The sequence below is a fragment of the Coturnix japonica genome, chromosome 4 (assembly GCF_001577835.2).
Source record: "Coturnix japonica isolate 7356 chromosome 4, Coturnix japonica 2.1, whole genome shotgun sequence".
Taxonomy (NCBI): domain Eukaryota; kingdom Metazoa; phylum Chordata; class Aves; order Galliformes; family Phasianidae; genus Coturnix; species Coturnix japonica.
Genome location: NC_029519.1, coordinates 19,572,291 through 19,591,513, shown reverse-complemented (window position 1 = coordinate 19,591,513; position 19,223 = coordinate 19,572,291). Strand labels below are relative to the sequence as shown.

Genomic DNA, 19,223 nt, shown 5'->3' with positions numbered 1-19,223 from the left:
GACAGCACCTCTTATGTACACCTCTGTGCCCACTGCTTCTTGCCCTGGCACTGGGTAACTCTGATCAAAGCTCAGTTCCGTCCTCTTTGCACCCTCCCTTCAGGTATTTGTATGCATGGAAGAGATCACCCTGAGACTTCTTCAGGATGAACAGTTCCAGCTCTCTCAGCCTTTGCTCATATGAGAGATGTTCTAGCCCCTTAATTATCTCATAATCAAACATAAACATCATTTAGTTATACTTTGATTAAAGAAAAAAATAAAATAAACAAAATCCTGAGTCAGTAAAACAAATTCAATTAGAAATGGCAATTATTATAATTCTAGTTATGCATTGCTTTGCTTTCAAGATATTAGTCTGTACATTAACATAGCAAATTAGTTTTAGTAGATCCACATTTATGTAAAGGTTTTACGCCTCCCTTATGCTTAATAAATATGTATGTACAGATAGAAAGAGATGCAACAGCACAACAAAATATTTAAAAACTTAATGTGATAAGCATTCAACAATAATGTTAGTGTTACCTTTGCCAAGTTTCTAAAAATCCCCAGCAAGCAACAGTACTTCATAAACCAGTCCTGATATTGATTAGAAATTGAACATTGAAACATAGAAGGCCAGCATTGATCGTTTTCACCCACATCATGTGCACTTTCTGCATCGTTGGCTGCACTCATTCACTGTTCCGTATGAGTCAACTAACAGAATAAACAACTAAACTTACCAACTATGAAAGCCAACAACTAAAATCCACACATTGCAAAAGTACACTTTTTGGTGAAGTAAAAACAGATTTGATAGTATTTTACTACATTGTAATACTTACCAATGTCATCATCTGTCCTGTCTATTGGGTCTTTCTCCAAGCAATCTCTGACAATATCTCTACTCATCAAAGGATCTGATGCCCTTTCAATGTCTTCTTCATCGTCATCATCCTCAGAATCCACTGCTGTCTCTGGCAACCCACTGAGATCCATATCACCAGCCTCACTTTCTGTAGCCTAAATTCAAGTACAAACATCTTTTTTTAAAGTATTCAAATATGTTCTTCACTGCTTCAGTTTCCCACTTAATATATAGACATAAATTCCATCTGATCTTTCAACTGATTTTTATATTGCTTCTTAAAATTTCTTTTTAAAACAACTGATCATTAATCAACCTCAAAACAATGTTTAAGCAGCTTTCAACATATTTTAGTCAGTCATACACAAACAGGATTCAACATACATTATTTAATTAGTAGGTCCAGGGGAACTGAAAGCAATTTATCCCAATAAATTGTTCCTCAAAACAGACAAAAAAAAAAAAAAAAGATTTTTTTTTTGCCCTTTAAACACAGAGAAGGTAAGACAAATTATATTTGTATTTCAATAGAATAAGCTTCCATGCTTTTGCCTGACTAGGCATGGCTGACATTTGTTACTTTAATAACATAGTACACAGCCTCCTTGCAAGTGATGCACATGGCTGGAGAGGGATCAGACCAGCTAGCAATGCTCCTAAACACTTCAACCCCACAGCAACCCCAGCACAACAACACAAGCTCTGTAGCAAGTTTTCACACTATCATCTGCTAATGCGAAAATCATCATAGCAGCACCTAGGCAATATTCACATTATTCTTACTTTGCTTTAAAAAAAAAATGCTGTGCATGCTCCTAAACAGGATAAAGAAGACTATTATCAACATATGAAGAAATCACAAAAATGCAGTACTGCTAGCCGTGCTTTCATTAGCAGTCTTGCTGTGTTTAACATCAACACTCCCTGTGATACATTTTAAGCAGTTGCTCTAGCTACTCTTACAAAACACATTTCATCTAAAAAGTCTGGTGGAAAAATTAGCACTGATGAGTCAGTAGACTCGCAGCTTATGACACTGATCTGTCAGAATAAGTCTCCAGCTGTGACAGTTCCAGAGATGGTATGACTAATTCACAAGTTGGTTTTGCAAATCCTCCCTTTACTAACAAGTGCCACTCTTACCTGCTCAGAATAAGCTTTCTCAAAAGCAGGATGGAAAGCTGAATAAGAAATTAAGCTTAGTCACACAGTGCTAACATACAAGAGGTACTCTGGAATCCAAGAAAATTCCACATATTATACAAAAAGAACTGTTCTATTTTTAAAAAATAAATAAATAAGAATAAAAATAAAGTTGACTGCCCACTTTCAGTTTATTGCTTTACGACAAAAGCCCTAAGGAAAAAAAAATGATGTCGTATTAAAAAAATAAATAAATAAAAATGAAAACACACATGCACAACCCTTAAATATGGTAACAGCCACCATACATTTGTGTGAGACTAAAGAGAAAACTAGTGAGCTCTGTTGAAGACAGGGGTTTCTTTGTAACAATAGAAAATCCAGAAAACAAGATGCACATCCTGCAGAGTTCATCCCACTCACTGATGGGATTTAAAGATTTCCAAGGCATTTTTAACAAGGATGAAAGACACCTCAGAACACTGTACGCTGACATAGGTACATGTACATAGGTACATTACTCTCATGCATTCTTTACATTTATATATGAAAAATGCTTGTTGCAGCTTAAATTCAGGAGAATATCTCTCCAAAACTGGAATACCAGTAGCAATGAAAATTTTCTTCATGGTTAAAAAGATGTCATGAAAAATTTGCTGAAGCTACCAAAAGGAATCATGCAGCAGTGACAGCCTGGGATTTCATTTGTCACATCACCAACTAGAAAGTCGGGAGACTAAGAGTCTCAACCTTGAGGTGAAGTGTTACTTCACTTTCAGTGCATAATGAGACCTACCTATTTCTACGCTGTGCATACTAATACTTATCATGAAGTAATACAAAAATGGTTACTTCAGTCGCTGCCTCCAAGTCCAAAGTTGGTCCTAAATTTCAGTGTTAAAAGATCATTAAATGAATATAGTAAAATGAAGACAAAAAAAATATGAAAAGTGAAAGTGCACTGAGTAAGTTTTTCTTACCTGTTTGAATGATTTTTGTAGGGAAAAAGTAATAAAAAGACTGCCATTCTCATTTGGCCAAACTCGGCAGACTGGAGAATGAAGACGTTGGTTTTGTTAGATTGTGAGCAAAGTGATTAAGCCCAGTTTTTCTGGAGGCAGCATAAACATAAAGTGAGAAGGGATGGACAACATGAACAGCTAAGACCTATTTTACAGTCTTTTTCTCCAACTGATTTGGATATCAGTCAAGAAACAGATGAGAAGAGGCCAAGTGGATATGTGCTCATTCAACAAATCTGTTTCTTTATAATTAAGCAGCTCAAGGTAACTATTTCCTTGCTCACTACCTGCACGCACAGCCATACACCTACTCTTTACTTTGGTGCAGAAAGAACAGAATAATTCAGTTCAAAGGGACCATCAAGAGATCATCCTGGAGATGTTTCTGGCCAGGCTGGATGGGGTTTTGAGAAAACTGGTCTAGCAGAAGGTGTCCCAGAATGGCAGACAATCCTCAAGGCAAGACCACTACAACCCTAAATAGACTGGGATTATCACTTCTTGTGACTGGCTGGCTGTGTTGTATTTAATGCACATTTAAGGGGGAAGAGAATGGAGAAACGTTCCACTTTTAAGGAAAATCCTGAGGAAAGAAATACATCAATTTTGAAGAATAAATCCCCCTCTGTGACCAACACTAACAGAAAAACACAGAAAATTTAAAAGTTCAAGAGAAAAATAATGGGGAAAAATCAAGACAGCTATTGTGCAGATCAAAAGTACATCTATGCCGTACTTCTAGTTAATAACAAAAACAGACAAGCCTTGTTCAAAAATATCCCACTTTTCTTTTAATCACTATTATTTTCACAGTCTAAGGGCCAAAAGCACACAGGAAAAGTGAAATGAAGGATGTTTATTAGCAAAAATATCACTTTTTTCTTTTTAATGTATAAACTGCAAAACACCAAGATTACTGACACTACAACATCAATAAACTGCTACGAAATTCAATTCCTATAACTAATTGTAATATGGAACAGTGCGTTATATAATCATTGCAATCAGTTTTAACTACTGCAACCATACAAATCTTATACAACTTCAAGGTTGTCCAACTATTTTCATAAAACTGCACTGCCAAGAGGGCAAGTGGCCATGAAAATCCTACAAAGACCTTGCTTCAAAGAGGACCCATATCAGACTCATGGGAAATCAAAGCTGACATCTTGAGAATATCCTAGTGCTACAGGCATCCTGGGAGGGTCCTGGAAAGGATGTTACACACTTCCTTTACTTCTGGGAGAGTCTGGGACAGATGGGAGGGCACATAGGGCCAAAAGGAAGCCCCCAGTATAAGGGCAGGATAAGGTAAAGAAAGGCTGACGAAGGAAAGACCTCCAACAACACAACAATGTCTTCCCAAGAGAGAGAGGGGAAACCGCAAATTCACAGGCTTAAATCATGTTATCTAAGCAGGATCATCGGCTGGTGATAAACATGTCAGGGATAGGAAGCATTTAAAAAGCGTATAGGAAGAGATATATGACTAAACAGGAAAAGTAGCAACTAACAATTTGCTTTGCCAAGTCAACAAAAGGCAAAAGCAAAGTATTGTTCTTGGCCAATGCTAGTCTGTACACAAGCTACCAACAGCCTGTCCCTTCCCTCTGCAGCCACATGCAGTTCTCTCTGTGAACTGATTTCCTAAAATAAAAGTTCTAGCATTTAACGCCTTACTGATGGGCACCTGAAAAATATTTTTAGACTAAGGTGAGGTAAAGACAAAGGATTATTTATTTTATTTCAGTAAATAATTCTTATTTTAAATGGAAGTTCTTTCATGTGCTACATAAGACAAACAAATTTAGTTACAGCATTAATATTTAAAAGGAAATATTCTCAGCTCAATGCTGAAAGCATCTGAAGATTCAGCTTCATGATTTATTAAAAAAAAGTCTGAAAGGGCCATGAATGTTTTTTTATTGCTGTTCTTGAAACTACAGGACTAAAGTACGTATTCTAACACAATATATTCCACAATAAATGCTCATAGTATTTCATGTCTCCAGGGACGCAGGTAACTTTAATAAATTCTTGGACATTATGTGATTACACAGATTACAATAAATCTCTGCCAGGAATTTTTTAAATGAGAAATTAACTGAAGATTAATTGACAAAATCAGAAAATGCTTTTAAGTGCGTGACGAAACGTCCTCTTTTTAATTCAACTTTAAATTATTTTTTGTATATTATAATGGTAAATATTCCCCGTGTAAATACTTCAAAAAATCAGTCTTTCTACCATCCCAATGATTCCATTTTTGTAAACAAAACTTTCTACAGGAGTCATATCTCAAATTGGCAACTACATGAAGCCACTTCTCTGACGGCTCTCCACAGTATAGCCATTTTGATAGATTGGTTTAAATTAAATTTGGTTCACCTTTTCAGAAAATTAAATTGCTATAGTTTCTTATTAGAGGACGTGGCAAGAGCTAAAAAATATCAAGAGGAGGACCTAGACTTCCTCAAATTACTTTATCTAATTTTTGTTTTAATTTATATTTATAATAAGCATGTGCGTATCAAATATTCTAGGCACCCTTAGGATCTGTTTCACATTAAATGCCTCAAAACTCAGGCTACTCCAAATAAAGAACCTCTTTGCAACAAGAACCTCCCCTCAGCAGTATAACTTGAAATCTCACAAATTCTAGGAATGGGTTTTCAAAGGGTGGGGAAATGGGATTCATCCCTCAAGTCAGGTCAGCACAGGCCTCTCACTGAGAATGTTTTCCTTTAAGTATGTTTCAGAACAGGAAGCCAATCCATACCAGAATTGATACATAATCAGAAAAACAAACAAACAAAAAAAACTTCTAAGTCTACAATTTTGAAATTCTGGTCTAGCTTTTAACCATAATGGCAGATAAGGCACTTTTCATCAACTTATCTCAACATTGTCTCAAAGTAGCAAAAATCACAGCTGTTGTTCTGCAAATGGCAAAATAGATGCTCAGAAAAGGTGAGGTACAGTGCTGGCATCAGAACCAGAGCTCCTTTGTGCTTTAAGTCCCACCAGAAAGCCCGGCAGATGTGCCACACTGGCTCTCTAAACTGAAATTCAGGAAATTTCCTCTCCAAAAAATTTCAACATGCAATCAAAACTCATGAAGTAGAATGCAGAAATATTGCAAAACACTATGTATCCCTACATTGCTGACTTGAAGGCAACAAAAGAAATACATGTCACTGGGCAACAAGTTACCTGCTGAATTTTGCAACATCATATCTATTAAGTATATATCATATCTTTTAAGTTTGAAATTATGCTGATTCAAACCAAAATTTGTCTTTTGAAATCTATCTGATGCTTCTTTAGACAAGAACTGACAATACACAGTAATCCAGGCATTGATCTATTAGCACTGTCAACACCTCCCAACAGGTGCACTCCAGTCTTACCTGGTAGATATCAGAAAGGCTGCTGCTTCCCGAATCACTTGTGATGCTACATCCTGAGTGACTGGATGAAACGTGGGTCACCTGTGGGTGGAGACTGTCAGTAAGGTGAAGCTTTGTGAAATCTGCAGGAAGCTACGGGTGGAGCAGAAAAAGCATCATTACAATTTGATGTAATTGTACACAGGAAAATTAATTTAATGTCATCATTAATCATTAATTAATTTAATGACATCATTAATGTCACACTTTACTCTCTGACAGCACCAACTGTATTAAGAAAACCATTGGGGTCTTAGGATAAAGCATAAAGTTTCTACAGTTTTTAGATTGGTGTAGAGGTCATCAACATAATGCAGGTGCTGCAAATACAAGAACAGATGAAAAAAAAAATCTGAAAACAAACATCACAATAACCTTTGTGCTAAGACACTTTGGTTTCTTACTACATGCTCTGGGTAGAATTCAACTTCATATGAATATTGCACTACTTGCAACATTGACAGTTTCCTTTAGACTAGGATAAACAGTGAGTACAGTCACAAAAATACAGCAAACGCTGTTCTGGATTCAACAAACTCTTTCTTCTGAAGTAGACAGGGTACATTACAGATGAGCACAGTAAAAACCAAGCCACTGAACTGTCTGTTCTACTTTGGGTGAAAGCATATCATGGCAAAAAGGAAACATGGAAAGACCAAGACAACAGCAAAGATCTACAATCCTGAAATGAGTTTGCTAATGTGCTTTGCTGAGGAATGAAACAAGATGGTGCATTTGATCTTTTAGCAGACATAGTACAAAGCTTTGTGACATGTACTTTACAATTGCTTTACGCACACAGTTCCCATCAAAATCTGTAAGAACTGCAAAACCTACCAGATGCAGAAAGGAAAGGTTGATGAATAAACTTTTAAATGCTATTTCTCTTCTCCCCAAAAAGCTTTCATCCCCTTGATAGCTAATAAAAGTATGATAAACTATCAGTTTGACAGGCAATAATTGCTTCAATAATTGGAAAAAAAACACAACAGCACAAAACTATTTGTTCATTTCTTAATGTTTCAACTCAGATGAGGAAGACACAAGCACATTTAAAAAGAGTAACAAGGAGGAGTGTCCACCCATGTCAGTTATTAATGCTACCTTAGCACAACTACCAAACTACAACAATTTGCCCTGGATAGAAACAGGGTTAGGAATTCATCGAACGTTAAGACAGAATAAGTCAATCAGTAGGAAAGGTTAGGCAAAAAGTCAGCTGTAAGTCATAAGAACAGCCATGCTTCCGAAAATGACTGGCTCAGTCAAGTTAGAGGTACTGAATGGTTTTACAGCCGCATGCCTGACATAAGGTTGTTTTATAGTACATGCCCTGAAAGAACCCTGATTTCAGGATATGTGGCAAAACCACAGGCAACCAGAAACCTCAGTCATATTTTGACTGACTGGCATTTCCTACTCCAATATTACTAGAAAGGTCTTCTTCCTTACCACAGCATGACTTCTTTGGTTATAGCAAAATTTGGGACATTTCAAAAAATTCTTCTTATTATTATTGTTATTATTTGAGTGTGTGAAACAGGAGTTAAAATTAGGAACCAGATATTAACAACCCTAAAAAGCTTCAGTCAGCCCAAAGCTAGATTTGATCTTCAAATACCAATCAACAATGAAAGGGAAATTAACAAGAGCAATACTCTAATACATACACACAAATGCTGCCTCCGGAAAAATCTAATTATGTTCACTACTGTTGCTAATTCACCAAAAGGAGAAAGTACAGAATCGAAAAGTGCATTAGTTATAATATCTGTTGATCCTGCCACTTCCTTTTTCATTCCTAAAGTTTGAATCAGCACAAAACTACAGACACATAATGATAATCAAACCACTGTATTAATTTCTGATCACAATTCAGCATCCGAAAAATCAGAATATATTCTATGCATAGAATGTGAAGGAGGTGAATCTCCATGGCTTTTGTAACATGTCACCAATCATTCCACTTGGTTCTGAAAATACAGTCCTCTAGAATTAAGGTATTCCACAGTTTTTTCCAAATCCTATATATTATCTTAACAGGTGGACACATGTCACTTAATGATAACTCATAAAATAGATACTCTATAATATTTTGAAAGCTCTCTATTTTTGAAGGTAGTAACTATTTCAACTAAAACTAACATTAACTGCAAAGGAAGCTGATTATCAGCAGTCTTGAGTACAGCCAAGCGCATTCATTTTTCATAGTGCCCTGCAAATGTCTCCAAGTCACTAGTAATAGCATTTATTTTTAATCAATGTAATAACAATTCTTTAAAACCTTACATCAAAGCAAAGCCAGCTAGTATGTTAAGAAGAAAAAGAAATCCATCTATGTTTAGCATAATGGCTGCAATTAGTGTTTTAAGTGGATCTTTGTTTTGTTCCTACATAGGCAATAGAAGAGGCAGGAGATTGCACCGCAACTGATAAAAACAAGGCAAATAAAAAGCAAGCCTTCTGAATTTTGGCTGTAGACAATCAGCTGAATGTCTGGTGACTACTGGTCTCAGAACAGCTCCCAAAGTCAAAGCCATGCCACATGTGATGGGCTTGCCAAGTAGTGACAGCAGCAGATCAGAAGCAGGCATTTTACTTAGGGCAACCCAGCCAGTCACTTTGATCTTAATCAAATAGGACTATTCACAAGCAGGAAGCACATGCTCACATCTTTGCAGAATACATCATCTCTGTGCAACATGCCCAAAAGCGACATCCAGTTTGACTGCCCTGCCCCCAAACAAGTTAAGGTGAGAAACTGTGTGAGAAGAAATAAAAGACAGTAGAATAGGTTGAAACATTTAAATTGTGAGCTCAACAAAGACTACGTGAGAAGTGCAAAGTGCATGCATTTCTGTCTTAGTCACACACTCCTATTTAAATTATCTAACATACAGAGCTGCACACCATAGGAAAAAGAAAGGCACTGATGACAAAGAAGAAAGCATGCGTCTAAATCTTGAAGATAAGATTTGACAGCCCTTTCTATTGTAGAGGATGACATTGGGTAAACAGTTTTCGGTAAACAGTGCAAGAATTAAAATGCAGCTTTCAGCACCCTAGCAGTGCCAGCAACCTGCACAAAGCTGTCTGGCCCAAACCACGGTATTTACACTTAATTTCCTACTTGCAGCAAAAAAGAGCACATGATTCAAAAATAACGCCAGGAATCTCCTCTATTATATCCAGTCAAGAAATGAATAGGGACATCAATCCCTGCCTTTGGAAGACTTAAAAGTTTACTGCTATGGGTCTCTCTGTAGTGCTACGGATATCACTTTGTTGTGAAATTTAAGCACTCGTGCTTGTATTCAACTAGCATTCCATTCAACAGTTTCAAGACTGCCTTTAGCATATAGAGTAAAGGTTGACTTGTAACATTGTAAGTGCATAAAGGCTAGATACAGCACTTATCCTCTGGATCATAGCATGATATGAGAAAACCTAAGGGCATATTGCTTTCTCCACGTAGCATCAGCTATAAGGGACTTCAGGCTCTACCAATGCCATCAGATCCAAAGAGCAGCTTGTATATTTTTTTCTGCATTTCTATTAAAACATGGCTAGTTTTAAAGGAGTCCTTCAAAGTAACAGGTGTAGAAATGCAACTTGTGTATTTTGTATGAGCCCTGCAACAACACACCAAAATACAGCTCTCCTGAAGCCAGCAACTTAGAGTGACTCTGAATGTTATCAAACACTCACAGTCACAGCATCAGGATGAAACACCAGATGGAATGAAACCATGGCAGACTATTTTGCAAAAATAAATGCATGATTCATTATGCATTCAGTAAATATAACTTTAAAATATTACATGGACATTACATTAAGTAATTAATAGTCATGACAAGGATCAGATAACTGTCCCACTAACCAATTGTCAAGAAGACACTTGGGAAGTGAATAATACTAAGGTATAACACAGCTGGGAAAAGAAAGTTTAACATGCTTGTAGCTCTTGGAAAGTGTGCATGTAAACATGAAGACACTTCAGTGGTTCACATGCACATAGATAAAATGGAGGAAAAAGGATGTGGGAACTTCAAGCGTTTACTATTTGAAAATAAAAAAAAAAAAAAGGAAAAAAACAATTTTGGGAAACTTTCTTAAGGACAAGCTGTATCTCCATGTTGTAACATACATATCTTAAGCCATATCATAACTGTCTATCTTAAAAGCTACATTTTATTACTTCCACCCTCAAAATGAGTCACCATTCCTTGCATGCAAAGCTAACAATTACTTTGCTCTGAATGTTTTCCTTCTATTTTAGGAACATCATGACTTTCTCCTACTCTCCAGCACGCCTTTCTGTCTAACAAGAGGCTATGACTACGTGCCACTGCAGGGACTGTGCCATGTTCATCCTCCTCCTTGCCAAGCACTTGAGTTCTACTGCATTCTGATCAGAACACCATTGGGTTCACCCTAATGTAATCAATACATAATAAAAGAATTGCAGGGGCTAGAAGGGACCTGAGGAAATCGAGTCCAACCCCCCTGCTAAAGCAGGTACCCTACAGTAGGTCAAAACAGGTAGGGATGCAGACAGGTCCCAAATATCTCCAGAGAAAGCACACAGGAAAATGAAGTAAACAGACACGAAAACAGAAAAAATGTGGCTGAAGTTATACTTTTTTTTTTTTCTTTTTAAATTAGCTCTTCCGTGGGTTTGCTTGTTTGTTTTTTTTTCCCATGCAGTTATATGTGGGGAAAGAAGTATACATGCAATAACGGGAAAGACAGAAACCAAACATAATCTTAAAGTACAAGATGAATTCCAACAAGCCACTCGTTTTAGAGCAAACCCATCAGTAAGCATTTTATAAGCAAGGCCTTCCACTGAATGCTATTCAGCGCTTTATGAAAAATGTATAAAGGCACAAAGTGGCTGACTGAGGGACTGAAGTACACCCACAGAAATATGGAATTTTAAGAAAGCAATGACATAACATTCTTTAAAGCAATATTGATTGTTAATGGTACAGGTAACTAAGTGCCTCAAGGTAGACAAAGCAAGTATGGCGGACATGAGAGAACACAAAATATCTCCTTTATGACATGCTTACAAATTCCGACCTTAAAGAAATAGAAACATCAATTCTTCAGCCTCTAAACACACGCATCTCTGCACTTGTAGCACCTGTTGCCTAACAAAATAATGCAACAAAAGACAATGTAGTGCTATGAAAAACACTAATTCTTGTAATTTCATGCTGTAACTAAATACACATCTTAACCCTTCTGACGAATGAGAATAATAAACACCATCATATACAACAAATACTATGACTTAATCTTTCCCATTTTCCTCTACCAAAAATAGAAGTTATACTGTGTTACAGTCTAGCTTACAAACCTAGCTTTCTTTATATCTTATCAGTTCAGTAACATCTTACTCACTGTTTTATGTAAACATTTTATTTTCTACTAAATGTTTGTAAATCTGCTTATACTTTTTCTTTTGATACACTCACATTTGTCATATTTAATGTCTGAAGTAAGAAACATTTCTACTGATGTAAAGTATTCATCAGCATGCCATTTGTGTGCTATTTCAACATAATTCTTTCTCAAACCAAGAGAGACATGAAGGAAAACAATTTCTTTATGGTTCAGTAATTTAAAACACAGCAGTCAATGTAAGTAATTACAGAATAATAAAGTAACTTCTATTGATTCTGCCTTAGGACATGATGCAAGCTGACATGTCCAGCATAGAGTTAAATTCAAAAAGGAAAAAACAAAAAAGAGTTCAAGCTACACTCAGCTCAAATTTGGATGCAGTTCCCACAGAAGCAGGATTTCCTTTTATGTAGAGATGGAAAATCTGAAGTATTTATGTATTTTCTCTGCAAACTTGAGCAAGAGAAGAGTTAAGTGATAAAAACAGAAGAAACAAGAACCTAGCTCATGCATTTTGAATCTAGATATTTTCCTCAGTCAAACAGACATCTTTGTGTGAAGTGGTGACTCAAATCTCACACAGACTTATTCTTAAAAAACATTCTTCATCTTCTGCAGTTCTGAAAATACTGCATTTGTGCAATCTGTTGAGCAGACTGTTTACATACAAAGCCCATGACAGAACCTCTCTAACAACAACAAAAAGCAACACAGACCTGCAAGGACCTCATCAGGCAAGCTCTTCAGAATTTTTCTGCACTAAGACTCTTCTGTAAGTACTCCTCCATAAAACTGTTCAGGGACTTAAAGCAATGCAATGTGCCCTGCTGGTCTCAGAGAGTGAGCAAGATGCAGCATGTATGGGAACTTCATTTTGTTTCCCTTACAAAACACACAACGCCTGCCACTTAATGTACATCTCATAGCTCTGAGCAGCTAATCCTATGAGCGTTTAATGCATCAAATACAATTATCCCTTGCTTGGAGGACTATTGACTTCTGCATAGGGACAGAGGTGGTGAAATGTAAATGGCTATCAGGGGAATGGAGAACAGCTCTCAGGGACAATCCTTTTCAAAGGAGAAGTACAAAATGGATCACTAACACGTGCTTATGCTTCTTTAACTTAACTGCCTTATCTGCTGTAGAACCAGGTCTGAAGACTAGCCTTTTTTTTGACAGCTTTAGTGCCACAGATTTTATATAAAGTTCTATATTCAAGCATCTTTCACAGGAAATCTCACATAAGCATTATTCCTTTGACAAACAAATTTATTGGCATCAACTCAAGTACTGTATGAACAGAAGAAAAAAAAAAATCACACATATTTATAGTGATAGAGAATCAAGAATACAAGCAGAAAGTGTAGTGGATTTGAACTAAAACATATTGAACTGAAGATATAATTTTCCAAAGTTCCTGGTCAGGTTTCTGAGATTCTGAACACAAAGAATTGTAATGTGTTCTACCCATTAGCAACAGTTCTGCTGTCTAAAGCAGCAAGTCTGCAAGATCAGTGTACTTCAATTTAGATTTCTATTCAGAAGTTTATTCGGCATTCTGTCTCACTCAGAAAAAGTGTAACTTCTTCATTTGGCAACAGAAGATACTTCTGTACTTTTAAAACACTGACTCTGTTGTTTTTAGCATTGGAGCAGTTCTGCCCACAGGATCAAAATAAAGTATTCCTCAACTGCTGACCGTGGATATACATGCAAGTAGAGACAACTCTTGGAACCTCAGCTGCATGCAAGAAAGATGTCCTGCCCTCTCACACCGTCTAGGTCATGTTGCTTCACCTTGTCCTTGCAGCCACGTTGATTTTGTAGATAACACCATTACTCAGGCACTGTGTACATTCTTTTAATCTGCTTCACAGAGAAGATGTGCAATTCTGTCTGCACCTGCAGCTTAATTGCTGCAAGATTTTTGCTCTATCTGCTAACATTCTCTCCCAAGCTGCACAGCTGAAGTGAAACATTGCAGAATGGAGGAGATAGAATTTGCAGGTTTTACTCCTGGTTTTCCATTAATAGCATTGGGTATTTCATATTGGTCAATTCTTTCTGTTTTAAAAAGCATCTAAAGTTTACACAGGGTTCTGTTCCTTGTCACATTGAACTACTGCTCAGATGGTAAAAAGCAAGATCTCTATTCCAGCATTTCAGAATTGTAGGAGTGTAATGCTGCATCAGACAGCTTGGAATTACTCTCAGCAAGCATTCCTGTTTACAGACTTGGTGTCTGCACTGCGTACAGCCCACAACTACCCACAAGCTAACAGCTTCCCTGAAACACTGAATAAAATTGAGAAGATACTGTGGAAATAATGAAATCTGATGGACAAAGAGGCCTCAGCTACAACTGCAGACCACTGTGAGACATCTCAATTTTCATCTGAAATATCTTGAAGGTGAGAGAGTAGAAAATAAGTAAAAAATAAATTAAAAGAAAATTTAAAAATCATTCTAATACCACAGTATTTTAATTACCTCCCTTAAAGAAGCGTACTGTCTCAACAAAAACCATACTGCTCTGTAAGTAAAATGATGGAGATCTGTACCCATGACCATCAAGCAAAAGTCTAAACATTTTACAGAAGTCAGTGGCCTAGACAATGGTTAAGCAAGGTCACACAGCAATAAGAATCCTATTTTCAGGAATACAAAGGTGTCTGCTTTGCTGTGAGCTCAGTTAACAATTTTGAAAGGAAAAGAGGTCACCCAGTGACCAAATGCTCTGTCCAGTTAATGAGCGCAGCCACTTCACCTCAGCAAAAGATCCTGTTATTTAATAGCAGTAAATGTGGAGGACAAAATTAATAAAGCCTGGCTTTGTAGAGATTTGTCTCCTGGGAATAATTGATTTCCATACTAATGTAATACATGTTCCAGTTGATGATGTTCCTAAATACTTGGTCTTGTGGCTGCTTTGTTGTTTCATGTGCAAATGTCTGTTGTTGAACTGGAAACTAAATAGCCTACTTTCAGGAGTTTTGGAGATCTATAAATGCAGAACACTTTGACCTGGTATGTGCACTTGTGGGAAAGAAAGGAACAGACAACATGGTTACCAATTTTGCTTCCATAGGAAATCAGAAAAAAAAAAATATGTTTAAAATTGTAAAAGAAAAAAGGTTCAAGAATACTGTAAGCATATATATATATATATATACACCATGTGCCCCGGTGACGCAAGTGGTAGGAATGCCGCATTGCAACACTGGAGGCCCTGGGTTCGAATCTCCCCTGTGGCGCAAGTGGCAGAAGTGCTGCTCTGCTACACAAGAGGCTTGAATCCCGGGGGTTGGACTCAATGATCTCTAAGGTCCCTTCCAACCCGCACAAGAGTATGATACTATGACACTATGATATTCAAAGTAAGTGTGAGTTCAAACATTTCAAATAAAATATTTAAAATTCTGCATTATGTTACGTATGCAACATATGATACGTATGCAACTTCAAATGTAGATCACTGGAAGGGTTTTCTTACACCTTGTGTTGATTTTGTTTCATATCCAACCACAGATGAAAACCAAGGGCAAACCAAGCAGTAAATCCTTCCAAGTGGGGTGTAAAAAGCATAGAAAATTGATAAAGATGGAGATGCATCACAAACATGGTGGCAAAACCTGCTGGCACAGCACAAAGAGATGGCACAAAACATGAGCAGGACATTTCCGTGAGAGCAATGCAATGCCTACGTGGAGCTAAGAACTAGTGAGTATGCTGAATAAAAGATGCAAGGGTCAAGCAATCTGAGAAAAACAAAACAGAACAATCACAGCCTGGGAACTTATCTGCCAGAAATGACCATGAAAACAACTCCAGCCAGTTAACAGATTAGGTGACTGAACTGTTTATGGTGATGCAGTAGAAAAGGAAACCAATGAGATCACTGCATTCATCATCCAGAAACACATTTGTTTGGGTCTCTTATCCTTGGCTCCAGAAGAGATTTTCCCTAAAAGACTGCACACAGTCCCAGCTGGGTGTTTTCAATAAAGGTGAACTTAAAGTCATGCATTTGAAGAGATGCAAAGAAATACCAAAATTATCACAGGAAGTAGTATGTGAAGGTATATAAAGCACCTTTTAGCATGAGCTGAGAAAGCATATTATCACTACCATGAAATAGGAAGGGAAAAAAAAGCACCTACAGTAAAAATGCAATACAAGTGCAAAAACTAATGAGCAAAAATTTGAAAGAAAGTCGTTGCCTAGCAAAACACAGATTCTCAAAACCACACTCAACAGGAGCTGTGGTAGAGAAGGTTTCAAACTGATGCTAGAGTAAGTCCAGAGCATGCTGTGCAACCCACTGTGCAATGGCAGTGACCCAGAAAATCCCTTCCAGGTCCACGTCATTCATCCAAAAAGAAAAAGCAGTGGCCAGTTTAGTTCTTCCCACTTTTACTGAGAAACAGACTAACCTAAGGAGGAAAAACTCACAAGATTCAACGTGATTAACGTTATATTTTGGATTTTAACTACTTGCAGTTTCTCAGTAAAGACATGCATTCCCTAAACTTGCAAGAAAAAACTATTTTTAAAAATATAGATATGTAAATAATTTCCACGTAAACACGAAAAACTGGAGACTTCAAATCTACATGGATTTTTATCTCTATAAAATACCAAATAAAAATACTTTCGATGAAACAGACATGAGAATTCAGAAGTTACATGGTGGATGTTTCTGTTCTGTGCTTTTTTTGTTTGTTTGCTTCTATTTAAAATTAATATCTGTGGCCATATCGACACCATTGTTGGACTTTTAGCAAAGGGATTATATTTGCTTTCTACAGTACAACTCATGAGGAAAAAAAAAAAATCCTAAGATAGCTTTAATTTTCCATAAAGCAGTAGGAGAGAAATGTGTAATTCCTCCACAAATTCTCCCACTCCAAACAAAAAGTTGTGTACTGGGGCTACTTGTTTCCACATGCTTACTCTGCAATAGAAGCTTCTTTTATTTTCCTCACTCATTAATATAAGATTCACATTTCTACTTCACCCCTAATGTAACTGAAGAATTGTAATATTGCATACTTCGATATAAAATAAGCAAAGGATTGCTAAAACTGTTTAATAAGAATATTATGCTTGCAGCTTTTTTTAAGGTATTGCAGAAATGTGTATTCCCAGAGTTGTGATCTGGAAACTCCTACTCGCATAAAGTGAGCACTCCTAAACAATGATTGGAAACAAAATTTTACAAATTGCTTGAAAGAACGAGAGGCAAATAATTTTGCTTTCAAAAATGAGGATGCTCTTACTTGAAGATTTTTAAGAGAGGTTACTGTTGAACATATTAAAGAAAAAAAGAGAATCCCTTTGAGAGTAATGAACAGAAAGTAAGAAGGTTTCATGTTTGCAGTGTGAAATTAGTACATATAATGTCTCAAGGTTTTTCTGATAGTGTAAAAATAGCACAGCAGCCAGATGACTCAGATTATTTTTAAGTAAGCTTCTCTCTTTCTGCATGGTTAATGCTGCAAAATCCTAACATAATGTATTTACCTTACCATTGATTTTTAATGCTATACCAACCTGCTAGTCAAATAGCTTCATTACTTATTTTTATCAATTTGAAATTATAATAGTACTTATGCTATGGCAACAAAACAATAGAGAACGTTGCAGTAATACTTCCAGCTTTATTGCCTATGCTTTGCTTATGTTTTCCTTCCAATGGTACCCAAAGAAAATAATGAAAATGTTTTGTACTGACACGAGCATTTAGGACTGTATATGGTGACATGCTATCCTAATACCCCTAGAGTTTCTGTTCTGTAAGCACAGAACAAGATTTTAAGTTATTTAAAGAACTGTGACTATTTGATTTAAATGGACAAAAGTCTTCCTTGTGTGTGATCATACAGAAGGAGGAAATACAACTTATTTCTTTTCCTTTCAGAGAATCTCTAGGTAAGTATAAGTGTTCCACTAAATTCAGGATCCCTGTGCAGAGACACACGAGTTTATTTATGCAACTCAATACAGACCCTTCTTGTACATTAACAGTACGTCCACTGAATTCTGAATATGCTGGTTTTCTTTACACCCAAACTGCTATTCAATATACTAATATCAAATGCTAAGTTCAACTAGCCCAGCCTTGTCATGACATTTCCAAATTCCCACAAGAACACATTCACAACATAATGTTTTCCCAAGTCTTTATCAATGCAGCTAAAAGGAACTGAGTGGTGCCTGTTAAAACCAGAACTTCATAGAGCAAGGAAAGAGTCAACTGAAGGATCATGTTAGTCTGCATAAAATGCTGACATTCAGATGTGGCTTCAGAAATCTATTTGTGTCTGTATAGCAATGCACACAAACTTTAAATCAGCTCTGATACACCTTTCTTAGGAAAACAGTATCCTAATAAATAAATAATCTCAATCCATGTAGCAACATATATTCAACTGATACCACAAACAATTTCAGTGATGACTATTTAGGAAAAGACATTTAAGATTGCCAAACTGCAGAGAAATAGCAAATATAGAAATAAATTAGAAATTTGAGAGAAATGCATTTAGAATCATAGGATCACCAATGCTGGAAAAGATACCTCCAAGTTCATCCAGTCCAACAGTCCACCTACTACCAATATTTTCCCACTAGGCCATGTTAGTAAATTTAATCTTTATTAATCCCACTGAGCAGAAGTTTAGCTCCAGAGACCTAGAATGCATGCACGTACATCCCTCATTTCATTTGGTCACCTTCTAATAATGAGAGAATTTGAGAGCCCAATTTTAACCACTGATTTCTGACAGTATCCAAATGGTCTTGGCTAATCTTTTAGTCATTTACTATATTAACCATGTTATCTTTGCATGCTTAAGTGATAAAATGCCATCTCCGCTCAAAAAAGCCATCATATTACTCTAACAAAGGAATTCATATATCCAGATTTCCGAAAATACCATCCTCACAGAAGTAAAAATAACATACAATAATAATGGAAGGGTCAGGTGTAGGAGTGACATTTATCTGTCTAAACAACCTCTTCCTTCAGCAGGAAAAGACAGATAAGTAGATTTTCTGTATACTACTGTTGACATGCATACCACTGTTCATCAAACTAATGCTTTAGTATCCACTTATTGAGGAATACTAACTGTATTTGGTAATCTTGGAAACAGCCAAATGAATTATCTGAAACCCTTTTCTGTGAAGTGGAAGAAATCTCTCATAAAACTAGGAAGTAAAAAATATTTCTTAGCAATTAAAAAAACCTATTCTTTGAAATCAAGCAAGACCAAACAGAATAAAAATCCCCGAAGATAAACAACAAAAAACATTTGCAGGAGACATACACCAGCAGGT

General features: G+C 36.5%; 1 protein-coding gene across 8 annotated transcripts in view; it reads right to left on the bottom strand.

The window, feature by feature from the left end:
* Positions 1-19,223, bottom strand: part of RAPGEF2 (Rap guanine nucleotide exchange factor 2) — a 162,411-nt gene that overhangs the window by 34,970 nt on the left and 108,218 nt on the right. For 7 of the 8 annotated variants that reach the window (XM_032443993.1, XM_032443995.1, XM_032443997.1 and 4 more), the window contains 2 exons: positions 6,429-6,560; positions 831-1,008 (listed from right to left, as the gene is read on the bottom strand). In XM_032443993.1, the coding sequence (XP_032299884.1) occupies positions 831-1,008; positions 6,429-6,560 (310 nt within the window). The remainder of the gene's footprint in view (positions 1-830; positions 1,009-6,428; positions 6,561-19,223) is intronic. The other variant, XM_032443998.1, reaches the window with a different exon arrangement.